The following is a 15,828-nucleotide window of genomic DNA, read 5'->3' as shown; positions in this document are numbered from 1 at the left end:
ACTAAAGTACTTTCTTGGTATTGAGGTAGCATATTCCACTCAAGGGATTTTCATATCTCAGCAAAATTATGTGACTAATTTATTGGCAGAAACAGGAAAGATTGGGTGCAAGTCAACCTCTACTCCAATGGATTCTAATCACAAGTTGGGAGAAGCTAAAGAAGAACCTCCGGTTGACAAGAGGATGTATCAGAGGTTAGTTGGCAAACTCATATACCTTGTGCACACTCGGCCAGACATAGCATACTCAGTGAGCATGATCAGTCAATTCATGCATGATCCGAGAGAACCTCATCTTCAAGCTGCTTATAGGGTGTTGCATTACTTGAAAGGCAATCCAGGAAAAGGAATTTTGTTCAAAAGGAATGACACTCTTACTCTAGAAGCCTACACTGGTGCTGATTATGCAGGCTCCCTAGTGGACAGAAGATCAACTATTGGGTATTGTACTTTCCTTGGAGGTAATTTAATAACATGGAGAAGCAAGAAACAAAACGTGGTGGCAAGATCATCAGCAGAATCAGAATTCAGAGCTATTGCTCATGGATTATGTGAACTTCTATGGCTAAAAAATATTCTAAATGATTTAAGAGTTAAATTGGAAGGTCCTATGAAATTCTATTGTGACAACAAATCAACTATCAATATTGCTCATAATCCTATACAACATGATAGGACAAAGCACATTGAGATCGACAGGCATTTCATCAAAGAAAAACTAGAGGAAGGCCTAGTGTGTATGTACTATGTTCCATCAGGACATCAATTAGCTGAACAGTTCAAACTTTCATGACATTATAGTCAAGTTAGAAATGGAAGAAATCTATTCCTCAGCTTGAGGGGGAGTGTCACAATGTGAATATTGTGTATAATTACAATAATCAAACAAATCAGATTATTATCAGAAATAGATAAGAATCAAACTGTAATCCCTGAAATCAAGGGATTGGTGATAGGGACTTGTATAGATATTTTTTTCTGATTAGGATTGATTTAATTTCCTTTTTTCTTCTCTTTGTAATTCTCTATATAATCATGTTTATCATCATCATCTATTGATCAATAATAAAACATAAGATATTCAGTTTTCCATATTCTTACGCTTATTCTCCAATATTCACCTGCTTTTTCATGATTTTCCATAAGTAATGTAACAGTGGGCTTCAATATGTGTAGGTATACTGTGGGAAAGATTACCCCCATACAGAGGCGAGAAGTTCGAGCATCAGATTTTGGTCCCAGAGCAAGCCTTTGGATGAATTTTCCCAAAGATGGTTCTCAATTGACACCTCCTCATCAATCAGAGGATTTTAAATGGAAAGATTATTGCCCAATGGTGTTCAGGTTATTAGTTGTCACTTGTTGCTATCTGGCAAATTCTGTTTTTATCCAAATTTCCATCCCCCCCTTAAAGGAACTAAATTTTAAACTACCATGGTGTTTCTTTAGCGATCCTTACTTTTCATTTATTAGCAGTAGAAGAAAAAAAAACAGACGTGTGCATCTTGAATTTTTTGAATCTGAGTTTCGGTATCCATTCACATTACAATGCGTAGTTGACACTTGACTGGAATACAATCATGGAATAATTATTCAATATTAACTCATGCTTGTGTAATTGTTTATCAAACTATATGGATTACATGCTAAAATCCTTGCTTCAATGACTTGAATACCTCTAAAGTATTATGTTGAAGTAAACTTTCATTTGGCTGGAAAGCTATGAACATTTGCTGACTTATGCTTTGATTTGTATATATGATCAGAAACATTCATTCTTCTTTTATTCTTTTTCTCGACAAATATTTTAGGAAGGAAAGGATAACCACTTGTTAATGGAATTTAACTTTTCATGTTTTACAATTGTGTTTGTATACATGGATATGGAACCTCTGTTGCAACCACTCTCTCCTTCTCTTCTCTTTCTTTCCTCCTTCCATTTTTCATGTAGTGTTTAACTTTTTATATAAGATCTTGTAACCTGACGCAGAAATTTGAAAGAGTTGTTCAAGATTGATGCTGCTGATTATATGATGTCGATTTGTGGAAATGATGCTCTAAGGGAACTGTCTTCTCCAGGGAAAAGTGGTAGTGTCTTTTTCCTGTCTCAGGATGATCGTTTCATGATCAAGACACTGCGAAGATCTGAAGTGAAGGTACGTTAATTTATTTGGATTTTGTTCATTGGCATTTGCTGCAGATATAGTTAACTAAGAGTTACTGTCTTGGAGGTGTGTTTGCATCTTGTTCTCTTCCTATTTTGGAGTCTAGAATAGTTGATTCAGTTTGAACCCATAGAAAGTATGAGGTTTAGGGTGACGCACTATAAAAATATATTTAAAACCTTAAAAATAGAAGTAAAACAACAAATATATATGAAAACTTTCTCTTGTAAGTTAGTAACAGTGTCATTAACTCAATGGATTGCATGTATGAATTAGTAACAGTGTGTGGTTTTTGAAGTTCTCTAGTGCATTTAGTTGGAACAGACTATTGACTTGTTTGGTGCCCTGCTTGTGGCTGTTTGACTGTTTCAGACGAGTTCAAATCTCTGATGTGACTAGACAGCTTTTCTGCATTCTTCATTTTTGTCATTTCCATGTCTCTTTGATTTTTATGATATGTTATGCTTTCCTTATTGTATTTCTCTCTTTTGTCTGATAAAACTACTTATTTGAAAACAAAAAATGAAAAAGGAAATAGAGCTCTCAGCTAACACTTGTTAAATCAACTTGAGATACATATGTATAGCAATGATATCTAGTCTTGTGTTTTTGACATGTAGGTTCTTCTAAGAATGCTTCCAGACTATCATAATCACGTGAAGTCATATGACAATACACTCATCACAAAATTTTTTGGTCTGCACAGGATTATACCTTCAAGTGGTCAAAAGGTAATGTGCATTTTTATGCACCCAAGTTATTTTCTGTAGTGTTTTCCAATTACAGATGGCATGACCATGGTTGACAAGATCGAGATCTTATATAAGATCGGAAGGGAAGAATGAACACGTAAAACGTGTTGTCGTAACATGGGTCGTAAGATCCTACCAAAAATTAAATAAAATAAACATATACATACACATAAAAAAATAAAAAACCAATTGACTAATGATCACTGTCCAAGCATATATTGACTACAATTCTTTCAAGCATTTTATCAAGCAAGTAAGTAAGCAGTCAAGTAAGTAAGCATATTATTCAAGACTCAACTCTTCTAGTGGAAGGTCCCTCCAGTGATTTATTTCACTTAACCTAACAAACTTGCCATGCAACCACTTCCAGTTTCCGGAGGTTACCAATACTGCTGCTAAGAACTTGTCCACCATAGACACCAAAGGTAAAACGCACCATTTGAAGGTAAGTGACAAAAATTTAAAAACATGGAAGGATATTCATTTTGTGTGGGCTGCGAAGATCATCATGACCTGATTGGGTTGAGCAGCAGCTAATATAACATTTTCGTGTTGTCATCCCAATGCAGAAATGCGACGAGGACTACAGAAACACCAATGCAGAAACGCGACGCACAAAAAGTGTACATCGCGAACCAGGCTTGGGTCAATGACAGTTTTGGGCTGAATTCTTTTCCCATGTCAAAGTGTGAACTCGCCCAGATTGCATCGATCTTACGATCCCATGTTTTACCCCGGCGATCTCACTTGCGACGAGAGGATTGGGATTTTGGTGTACTTTTGACTCGTCAGAAGCAGAAAAATGCGATTTCACGAGGAAAATCGAGATATTGTCAACAATGGGCATGACTTGCCCCTTAATACTTGCAATATGAGATATCTGAAGTATTATTAGACTAACTAGGCCTAACTCTGTCCCAAAAGCTAGCTAATAAGAGTAGTGTTGACCATCACATTACAAATAGTTCTTTACTCATCTACTCAATTGATTTGAGATTCTAACACTTAATACACCCTCATGCGTAGTTTTGATAGCATAATAATAACTGGGCCTAACTCTGTCCTAAAGTTTAGCTCATGGGAGAGGGTACCCTGAGTCATTATAAATGATTCTTTACTTACATACTTAATCGATGCAGGACTTTAAACATTTCACCCAGCAAATTCACCAAATCAATTATTTGAACCTATCATGACTTAAATCTTTTATACAAAATGGCTTAATAATTTACATTTCCTTTAATTAGGAGGCTAATTTCAATATATAATTTTCTGTCCTGCAGTTTCGCTTTGTTGTAATGGGAAATATGTTCTGCACAGAATTAAGGATCCATCGAAGATTTGATTTAAAAGGCTCGTCCCTTGGACGATCTTCGGACAAGATAGAAATCGACGAGAATACTACTCTTAAAGATTTGGATCTGAATTACTGCTTTTACTTGGAACCATCTTGGCGGGAGTCTTTATTAAAGTAAGGGGTACTTACAGATTAGTTTATTTCTTCTTGCATTTACCCTTTTGTTTTTTTTTTGTTGATAAAAGGAGCAAATTTTATCACTTGGACTACAGTTTAAAGAATGCTAAATTATTTCCCTTCATCAAAGTAATAAAGAACAGAGCAACTAGTAACAGATGTGTATATCTTATATTTGTGGTGCATTATGGGTTTATGAAGCAATTGTCTTTTATAATCAGCATTCAGCAGAACCCTTAGCATGTATTATGATAGTGTATGCAATCAATATGTACAATTTTTAAAGAAATAATTTTTTTCCTTTTAGTCCCATGTGTATTACTTTTGTTGGTTATTAAGACTTGTCACTGATACTCTGGTTGAATTGAAAAATTGTCTCGTGAGTTTTGTATTCCCCAATTTTTATAACAGGCTGTCCTGCACTGCTTGACTTCAAAAATTGAATACTATCTCTTACTTACCCTTACTATTGTGCAGGCAGATTGAGATTGATAGCAAGTTTTTGGAAGCACAGCACATAATGGATTACAGTCTCCTTCTAGGGGTTCACTATCGAGCTCCCCAGCATCTGCATCCTGTCATGTCATACAACCGAAGTATAAGTGGAGATGGATTAGCGATGCTTGCGGAGGAAGGTGCATATCGGATCCCATCTAGAAGGCTAATGATTTGTGATTGGTGTTTATTGATTGATGTTTATTTATAGAAAGTGTTCAATTAAATTTATTGATGCATTTTTAGTTAAAAGTTTGCATTCGTAGGAAGTATGAAACCAATGACCTGTACATGAATGTTGTGCCCCCAATCATTTATATGGCCTGCAGATGATAGAAATACTGCTTATTTTGGTATTATGAGGTAATGAAGACGATGAAATCGATTAGGGGTATTTCTTAAAACTGCTTTTTTACATCCCGACTTGGCTAATGTTTGCCTGATCTTGATATGAACAGCTTTTGTTCTGATTGCTTAGTAACATAAGATAGGCAAGACTTAAGTTTGGATTCTCTACTTAAACTTTATTAGCACTAGTTTTGTAAAATGTGGATGGGACTAGCTGGTCAGAAATGAAACCCAGGTCCTTTGTTGGTCTGGTTACAGATGCTGACTATTTTTTAGTCAAACCCTTTCAATACAACTGGTTTCTTTCTCTTTTATTTTCTTTTCCAACCCTTTCAGTTTTTTGTTTTTTCTTGCTTATTTTTCTAACAGAACTGCCAGATTGGCTGTGGAATCAATCAGCTGCCTGGTAAGGTTGGCATCTGGTCCATGGTTTACAGCTATGATTAGGCACTATGCCATTTTAGCAAGTCTATAGGTTTATCCTCTTAATCTCTTATCTATAATTTTGTATTATGCTTTGAACGTTCAGCTGTGACTTCTATTCTTGATTTTTCTACTAGTACTATATGAAACTGATTAATTTGAAAATTTTTCTAATGATCAACTGACAGATCCTCTCGAGGATGACATATCCAACTATCCACAAGGTCTTGTTCTGGTCCCTCGGGGAGCAGATGATAACAATGGTTTTGTCGGCTCACACATTAGAGGTAGCCGTTTGCGAGCTTCAGCTGCTGGTGACGAGGAGGTGGATCTACTTCTACCTGGTACAGCAAGGTATGATTTCATGATGACTTTAATATGTGACTTAAAGTATATTCTTGTTAAGGAGTAAAAAATAGAAAGTATTATATACAGTACATTAGGAATGTAAAAAACTTCAATTGTAATTTAATACTTTTTAGTTTTGATTGCTTGACAAGAGCTCTTCTTACTTTCTTAGCAAAACTCTTGCATTAGTTATCATTTTTAACTTTATCGTAGTGACCCAGCTATCCTATTATTATGTCTGATTATTGCAATTTAAGTTCATACAGTTCTTGTATTATGTTCATACAATATAAACAAATTTGGGCTATTATGGTTAGATGTCTAGTTGAAGTCCTAAATGTAAGGATGAGTGTGGTGTAATTGAGAGATCAGCTAGTCATTCCAAAATAGTTGCGTGTATGTTCCTGTGTCCAATTCACAGAACTCTGTTATTCTCTGTTAATCACATGTGTGAAAAGCAACTTTGAAATGCTGGAAGCTGACAGATAAGTTTCAAGCTGGAAAAAGTATATGATGTACTTTGCCAAAAAACTAAAATATTGCGATTCTTAATCTTGCCTAGTCTCTTAGTGCTTGAATCTTTATGGACCCGAAAACTCTGTCGCAGTCACTTCTTGTCGTGAGATTTATATTTCGCTATTTGCCTTTAGAAGATATTAATGATAGAAAGAACATATGCTTCTACATTACTGTTACACACAGAATTGGAGCTGTCCTTAAAAAGGCCTTATCCTTTTTATATTATTTATTTTTCACAATATACACAATTCATTTAGGATCCTAATGATTAAATTAAACTTAGTGCTACACGTTATTACATCACCATTTGATATATAATTGCTGCAATATTAGTTTGAGGGTTTTCCTTTCTTAACAACTTCTTATGCAGACTACAAATCCAACTAGGTGTGAACATGCCAGCAAGGGCAGAGCTTATTCCAGGAAAACAGGAAATACAAATGTTCCATGAGGCTTACGATGTCGTACTTTACCTGGGTATCATCGACATATTACAAGACTACAACATGACTAAGAAAATTGAACATGCGTATAAATCTCTTCAATTTGATGCATTATCTATCTCGGCTGTAGATCCTACCTTCTACTCACATCGATTCCTGGACTTCATCCAGAAAGTGTTCCCACCAAATGCAACCACAGGTTAAAGTTCGGGGGTTAAATTCAACCAGTAAAGTATACTCAGATACTGTTAGTATTGTGCTTACTGTTGCATATATTTATCTTTTCCGTACCCCACTAGATGAGAGTCTTCTGTACTCTGAGCCGACATTTTTCTATTTAAGTTGTATTACATAAACAAAAAAATAGACACCAAAGACTATGGAGTGAGAGGAGAAGCCACCTTCTATGAAGGTTTCCGCTTAGACCCACCACTCCTGACATGCTAAGAACCTCTATACATATTAATAAATCAGTTCAATACAAGTCATATTTGTAGCCTCCACTTGATTTCAGTTTTCAATTTCTGCATAATTGTATCCACAGGAGTGTTTTAGTTATTGGAATATTGGGTTGTTCCTCTTATACCAAATATGGTACATCATTGCATTAATTACATCAAATAGGATTTTACTTTTGAATTTGCTCCATCTCCGTATATGCAAAGATCACAGGTAGCCATTTCCTAAAACCATTAGGGAATTTGATATTCTGAAATTTGATATATAGGATCATGCTTCAACTAGATATATGGAAATTTGATATTTTAACAAGGTGAATTTCTCATACTTTTACTTAAGTATTTCATAATAATTTTTACTTAAGTATTTCATAATAATTATAAAAATATATCAATGAAAGTTGGGTCAGTTAATAAGGAATTGACTTATATAACAAAAGCTCCTAACATCATACTGTAATAATAAAACATAAATTTATTTGTATATACGTATTTCTATGAAATATATATTTGTATTCGTATATTGCCGAAATTGTTTAGGCGGTGAAAATGTTAGTGTGTTAGGCGGTGAAATTTGCCAACAGTTGATTGAGAAGTGGGACAATTAATTGACATAGTGTGACTCAGTCCCATTGAAAACATGTTAAAACCGGGTTGACTTGAAAAACACTGGTCCTAGGAAATGAAAAAAGGCTGCAATTCTACCGTTTTCACGTTTGCTTACTGCCATATAAATGATGTTCATACAGGTTTAATCACGATTTTGACAACCATACCACAGATGACACTCCTAATGAGAGTTTTCTGCATAATCAAGACATGAATAAGAGTATATTGGTCTTTCCTTGGCATCCTCTGCCCTTTGGACACAAGCATTAGTCTTTGGATTCTTCATATAACTTTCCAAACAAGTGTTGTTCAAGACATTAAACATCAAATTTTGTCTGTGTATAAACATAAGGGTATAACGTTGTTGATCTGCTAGACTAACTCCTTTTTAATACTAGAATCTTTATTTAAAGGAAAGCTAAATGTACCATCTGAACCAACCACATTTTAGTTATATATTTTAGTATGTTGAAGTTACATTTATGTTTTTAAAATGTTGAGATTATTAATTTATATATCAAATATCTTTCTTTGCATGTTAAATAAAAATACTATGATATTATATATTCTTAACTGAAAACATACATTAAATAATTTACTATCTATTTATTATATTGTCTATATTTATATATAAAAAGAGTTGTCTATTTAATTTTATTAATCATTGATTTATAAGTGGTATGTGTCACTTTCTTGTGGTTAGGATGATTAGTATGAGGATATAATAGAAGGATATCACATTACTCTTACAGAAAACATATGCAAGATTATTTTTAATTTTCATTAAAACATGTATAATATTAGATTATAGAGTAAATACACATTTTAGTCTCTCATGTTTTTCGACCCTACCAATTTGGTCCCTCCAAAATTGAAAAACTCAAAATGTTAACCAAAAATTTCAAATGCGAGTCAAAATAGGTCTTTTTAGCATATTTTACAACGCCTAATATGGACTAATTTGACCCTAAAAAGGATTATAGATAATTTCAATGTGATTAGAACAAATTAGTAGGAAATATTAAAAATAAAAGAAGCTATTTACAAGACAACAACAATCAAGTCTTTATACTACTATATAATGTCTGTTATATGAATCGAACGATGCAAACTATTGATCTACACATCTTTCTTAATCATTTCGCCTATGATTTTTATTAATCTCATTTTTCATCTAATAATTGGACTAGCCTTCATTTGATCTATTTTCCTTATCAAGCTTCTACCGTCTCCTCCACACATGTCCAAATCATATAAGATGTGATTCTACTATCTTTCTATAATAGGGGCTAGTTCAATTTTCTCCCATAATACATTCATTTCTAATTTTATCTTGTATGTATCTAGTTGATGTTATACATAGTCAATCCTAAGTCCAGATAGAAAGTGAAAATTATGTCTGGCAATCGATAGCTAACGTGAAACTTTGTTAAATCTCTATAATAAACTATTAACAAAACATGTCACTAAAATGAAGTTTGACCAAGTATTATTTTAGCTTTTCAAGAGGATGGGTCAAACATCTTTTATGGGAAGGTGTTTAAAAAATAAGGAGCATGAGGGTGATGAGAGAACTTAAATTCTTTCATTCACTACGAGTGAAATAAATGAAGGACGAGGTGTACATCCATCAATCCAAGTATACAAAATAATTGATAAAGAAGTTTAAGATGGATGGCTCTAAATTGATGATTGTCGCGGCCCTTTTCGCGGGCACAACGAGAATAATGTAAGTAAATGCAATAAAATTGTCATTGATGTTTTTTAGAGAGAAAACATGAAACACAATTTAAAGAGTATGGATTAATATGCTCACAGAGAAAAGGTAAGTTCAGGAGTCGGTTACGGATGAGGAACGTGTTAAACATCTCATACCATCATGTTATAAAAATGATACCTAGATCAATCATGTGAATACACGTTCAAAAGATTAACTTTACTTTCACATTATTAAATAAAAGAAAGACCAAAATATATTTTTATTTTTTTGTGTCTGGTAGAGTAGTGCATGCTCCTAAATATCTACTAGCAATAGAGAAATCAAGGCTACATAATTCTTCTAGAAAATGGTTGATTAGTCGATATTTTTCATTATTTTATTTTTATAGAATTAACAAGATAAGATAGCGCGACAAGACACTAGTCCTATAGTATACTACCTCACCTTAATTTCAATTAACATAAAGTAGTGTGATAAGACATTCAGCCTATAGTGCACTACTTTATATCGCTTTTAAAAAGTATTTAAAAAAATTACAAGGTAAAGTAACACAAGAAGGCACAAAGCCTATAGTGCACTATTTCACCTTGTTGTAGGCAACATAGAGTAGCGCAAAAAGACACTCAGCCTTTTGCACTACTTTACATTGTTTTTTAAAATTATTAAAAGAAATTTAACAAGATAAAGTAATGCAACAAGACACAAGGCTTATAATGCACTACTTGATCCTGCTTTAGACAACATAAAATAGCGTTACAAGGCACTCAACCTATAGCGGACAACTTTACATTGTTTTTTCAAATTATTAAAAGAAATTTAACAAGATAAGGTAACGCGACAAGACACAAAATCTATAGGAGACTACTTCACCCTACTTTAGACAACATAAAGTAGCACGACAATACACTCAGCCTATAGTGCACTACATTATATTACTTTTTAAAATTGTTTGAAAAAATTAACAAGGTAAAGTAACACGACAAGACACAAAGCCTATAGTGCACTACTTCACCCTATTTTAGATAACATAAAGTAGCGTGATAAGACACTCAGTCATGTAGTGGTCTACTTTACATTACATTTTTTTAATTTTTTTGAATTGTTTTTCAAGATAAAAGAACACGGCAAGGCACAAGGGCCTATAGTAGTACCATCTTATCCTATAATTTTTTTTAAAATGGTAACATTAACCAGTTTTTCTAAATATCATTATTATTTTTATTATATATATTTTTCTTATAAAAATGATAACTACACACAATAATAAAAAACAGAAAAATAAAAAAATAGAATAACAGAAAACACAAATTAGAAAGAGAGAAAAAAAAAGATGCAAAAAAACAATATAATAAATAAAAATAGAAAAAAAAATGGATTAGGATTTATGGCTACCATTAAGGCAGCCACCTTATTTGTTAGATGCTTCGGTGGCAGTCAGGTTACTATAAGGATTAGGGTGTCTATTTTCATGTCATCACCATGTGGGACAAAGGCAGAGATTTTCTATTCCTCTGAATTGCAGGAGACAACAATCATATTCTGCTGTTGTAGTTGGTGGGGCGGGAACAATGTAGTCTCCCATATGAGACGATGAAATAGTTACTTTTTCCTTCCTTTTCTTTGTTGGTTTCTCAATAGGGCTGCCTCTACTATCTTTTTTTCCTGATTAGGTTAGGATTGTCTCCTCTTCAAAATTAGTAAGTGTCAACCTTCTCTGTAAAATTTTATTTTTAAGGAGGTAGATTAGGGTTTGCAACCCTAATTTGAATGGTCCAAAAAGGACCTAGATGCCTTTCAACTCGTCATCTTTTACTCTTTTACTTTTTTATAGTTAATAAAACCATTTTGTTTACTCACCTAGTCAAAATTGTGTGTTTACAGTTGTCCATCTTTACTTCTTTCTTATAAGATAATAAGAGTAACAAAGTTATTCATGTTATCATAGTGATGAATAAGAAAATATAAAAAAGACCAAATTTCAACTGGGTCTCTAGAGAGATCTAGAGAAATAACACAAGATGGAAAAGTCTCAAACCTACGTCCATAACATAGGCTAGAGGATAGTGTGGTAAAGGATATCACAAAGGTCAAAAGTGATGCGTAATACCGTGATAAATAGGATCACTATGGGGTAAAAGGTACAAAAATGAGACCACTAGGGATCAGAGTGCAATGAGAACCATGAGAATAGACAGATAATGAGGAACTCTTGGTCAAAATAAAAAAAAACCCACTAAGGCACAATACGCAACCAGTAGGTGGCATGAGTGCAACGTGTAACACCCAAAAAATACTCCAATAACATTGCCCAAAAATGGGTAATTTTTTTTTAATAATATAATATGAACTTATTTGCCTTATATTCAATTTCTTTTCGGGACATCATCTTAAGTAACCTAAATTGTAGAAAAGATAACAATCGTTACCTAATGGTAATCAAAAGCCAGTTAACATATCGTGGAATAATTCTTTATTGAAAATAATGAAAAACGTTTGTACAAAAAACAAAGTGAAATCAAATCTTGTCTAAACTAAAAATATACAAAATAGATCGATTCATTCAACACATTATAAGTACCCTACACAAATACCCTCTTCAAAAGCAAAATAGAAATAGAAATGACTACTAGTGACTAGCTCTAGTGTTAGCAGGTGCGCTAGGACACTCGTTGGGGTCCTCCTCCGTCTTAGAATCGGAGGAGAGGACTACCACCTTAATGGAGTCTTCTATACAGACTAACTCCACAAGTCCTCCACTTTGGCTTCCAGCTCTTCCTCTTCAGCCTCCATCTCCTCTCCCGGGTCATTGGACGAACTTTGTGACCTACTTCCCGCTCCCGCATCTACCTGAAGATCGGGCATCGTCCGTCGAGCGACTCTCCTCCATGGTGGGGAATTGAGCACGTCGTCCCAACTCCATCTCCGAGTAGATGGCACTACAGTAGTGGATCCGTGAGGAATCGCATACTGAATGATGGTGCAGCAGGTGCTAGTCTCCGAGCAAATAAAGTGAAAGAAGCCTCCAAGTCTGCATGATGTGAGGGGAAGCACATCGTAGAGCCATCATAAACTATCTCCAGCCCTAAGGCACAAGGGCCTGTGTAGGTGTATCGGTGTCCGTCAATGCTCCATGTCCCCTCCAAGGACATCGAGAATCAGTAGTTCCAAATCATCTCGGTACGGTCTATCTGAACGAGAATGCGAACCGAAGATAAGTAGAAAGAAAAGTGAGTAAGACATGTAATGAATATTATTCATTGACGGCGTGGAATTACACAGAATATCACATCTAGATAGACACACATAATATACACAATATATTTCGCATACATAAATGGAAATGATGAATGATATTATATCTCAAACTATGAGAATCAATATCCATGAACTCAATGTATGAATGTTATGTTTATTTCACTCATCCTTACACCAATATCCTCCCAATAAACTATTCAGAAATAACCAAGAGTACAGGTCCCATAATAAGCCGATTTGAACGCACCAAAAATATTCCCGCAAGGATATATGATTGATCTGTTCTGAAGAACTGTCTGTTTCAGGACGGTATCGTATCAAACACTTTCTGAGCATCCCTCTCATCGATCCTGATTGCAAAGAGGGATTGTCAGAGATCATCTAGTTTGCGCTGTGAGAACTCTCCAATCCAATAAAATACCTCATCCAGGAATACAAGGGACTCGTCTCACCCTCAAGAATTTGCTGACGAATCACCGCCATCGCCGTCCCTCTCAACATCGCGGGACTCGTCCGACGAAACATTCACGATTAAACCATGCCCGACTATTGTCGACTAATACTCAGCTGAATATTAAAAATCTTCCGATTTTGGTTTATGGTTAGAACTTCGAAACACAGAATCCAGAGTGAAAAATATTTAGAAATGCGTCATGGACAAACTTGATGTCTATCTTGACTCGAAACAATATTTTGAAGCCAACAACACAATCGGAATTCGATTCCGAGCTACAGAACTCAAAAACAAGTTATTGGACAGAATTTGGGCCCAACAGCAACTCAGAAACTTTCTGTCACAAAAAATTATGAAAATTTACCACAAAATAGGAATTCACAAAAAAGACTAACATTCAACTACTGTTTAGCCTAAATCATTATTGATTAATTTCTAAAATTAATTCTTGTTAAAATACATAATTAATACAAAATTCATAGAAAATTCACGGTGTTACACAACGAGGACCACGAGAACACATAGATAATGAGGAACTTTAGGTCAAAAATAAAAAGAGACCATGGGGGTCAAAGGCACAACATGCGAACATCGGGAGCCTGAGTGCAAATAGGACCACATGAACACACGAATAATGAGGAACTTTGGGTCAAAAGTAAAAAGAGACCATTAGAGAGTCAAATGTACAACAAGAGACCACTAGGGGGCCTCAGTGTAAGGAGGATCACGCAAACGCACAAATAACAAGGAACTCTTGGTCAAAAGTAAAAAGTGACCACCGAGGGTCAAAGGTATATCACAAGACCACTGAGACGTCAAAGACACATCACGAGACCACTACAGGATCTGGATGCAAGGAGGACCACGAGAACACATATAATGAAAAACTCTAGGTCAAACATAAAAAATTACTGGGTCAAAGGTACAACACTAGACCACTAGGGGTCTGATTATTTTTATTTTATTGTTTTTAACTCTTCCCTTATTATTGTTGTGACTAGTTTTGAATATATTTAACAATATCTAAATTTACACTAGGTCTATATCACATTAACCTTGTATTTGATTTTATGTACTTCTATGTGACTCATATGCTTGCGAGTATTTTAGGACTTTCAAAAAACACAACAATAATGGTTTAGATTTATTCATAATATAAAGATATATGCTATTTCTCATAATTATTTTTTAGGATTATCAATATCCAAATATGTTCTTGTATTTAATGATATAAAAATGTGTTATTTTAGTGTTCTTAAGCAAGCCTAACACTAGAGGACATTGGTAACCTAGAAGGCAACTATTAGAGTCTGAATTGGAATCATACCTTAATTCCAAACTGTCCCTTAGATGACCTCATGGATTATGGGTTCAAGAACAGGACCAAAACAGAAAGTGTATATAGAATAGAAAAAAGAAAAAGAAAAAGAAAAGAATATGTACGTTGATGTGGTGTCTCAACTTATTATTTCTGAACCAAGGCCAAGATAGCCGTTTTCTTTAGCTTCTATCTCACTCATTCTCTCTCTTACAAACACCAAATATATAAAAGATGCTGATGAGGTGATACCCCGTTGCATTCATTACATGATACCTTTCTCTCTTTCTTTTCTCTCTCCCAGTTTTGTTCCTTTCACACTCTACTTTTCAAATATATATATATGGAAACATTAGAACCATTTATATAATGACTTCAAAAACTATCATTCATTAAAGAGACACTTCATCATTATTCAGATTGTGGAGATAATGAGTTCATCTTCAAGTCAGAGCAGTGGCTATGATCTCTCTTTCAAGATCTTGCTTATAGGTGATTCTGCTGTTGGAAAAAGCAGTCTTCTTCTCAGCTTTATCTCAAACTCTGTTGAAGATATTGCCCCCACTATTGGTAATTTATTGCTAATTTCATAACCCATTTTGATCCTTCAAAAAGACCTTAGAAAGATATAAGATAGTATGGTTATTTTTATCTTCAACCTTAACAAGCATATGATTTTATTGTCACTTTTTTGCTTTTAAAATTTTCATATACTGTTCTGTGGTTTTCTGTAGCTACTAATTTGTGAACTTCTCAAAGAGGTTAGAATTGCGATATTGTATTCTACTTCTGAACACTTAAGAAGTTGTATTACATTTTAGACTAAGATTGAATTAATGGCCATTAATTATGGAATTTGCTTAATTATTTAATAATTGATATGATTATGTAGAAAGGAAATTAATTGTTCTTGTGTTTTGTTCCTTCTTTGTCAGTGGAATTCATATAGAATATCTAAAGTGATGCTCTGGTTGCCATGCCACACTTTTATATCTAATTTAATTTCTTATATATAGACACACACACACACACACATATATATATATA

The 15,828-nt window shown here is 34.2% G+C and overlaps 2 protein-coding genes across 2 annotated transcripts in view; both read left to right on the top strand.

Moving 5' to 3' along the window:
- The window catches only part of LOC109360514 (phosphatidylinositol 4-phosphate 5-kinase 9-like), a 14,598-nt gene extending 7,127 nt beyond the window's left edge, over nucleotides 1–7,471 (top strand). Inside the window, exons 3-9 of the mRNA XM_019605475.1 lie at nucleotides 1,177–1,344; nucleotides 1,991–2,156; nucleotides 2,786–2,896; nucleotides 4,201–4,388; nucleotides 4,869–5,026; nucleotides 5,846–6,011; nucleotides 6,895–7,471. Coding sequence (XP_019461020.1) covers nucleotides 1,177–1,344; nucleotides 1,991–2,156; nucleotides 2,786–2,896; nucleotides 4,201–4,388; nucleotides 4,869–5,026; nucleotides 5,846–6,011; nucleotides 6,895–7,171 — 1,234 coding nt within the window. The 3' untranslated portion in view covers nucleotides 7,172–7,471. The remainder of the gene's footprint in view (nucleotides 1–1,176; nucleotides 1,345–1,990; nucleotides 2,157–2,785; nucleotides 2,897–4,200; nucleotides 4,389–4,868; nucleotides 5,027–5,845; nucleotides 6,012–6,894) is intronic.
- The window catches only part of LOC109360515 (ras-related protein RABC2a-like), a 4,191-nt gene continuing 3,322 nt past the window's right edge, over nucleotides 14,960–15,828 (top strand). Inside the window, exon 1 of the mRNA XM_019605476.1 lies at nucleotides 14,960–15,351. Coding sequence (XP_019461021.1) covers nucleotides 15,213–15,351 — 139 coding nt within the window. The 5' untranslated portion in view covers nucleotides 14,960–15,212. The remainder of the gene's footprint in view (nucleotides 15,352–15,828) is intronic.

This window comes from Lupinus angustifolius, chromosome LG11 (genome assembly GCF_001865875.1).
Source record: "Lupinus angustifolius cultivar Tanjil chromosome LG11, LupAngTanjil_v1.0, whole genome shotgun sequence".
In the NCBI taxonomy this organism is placed as follows: domain Eukaryota; kingdom Viridiplantae; phylum Streptophyta; class Magnoliopsida; order Fabales; family Fabaceae; genus Lupinus; species Lupinus angustifolius.
The sequence above is the reverse complement of the archived record's forward strand: the minus strand, read 5'-3'. Positions and strand labels throughout refer to the sequence as shown.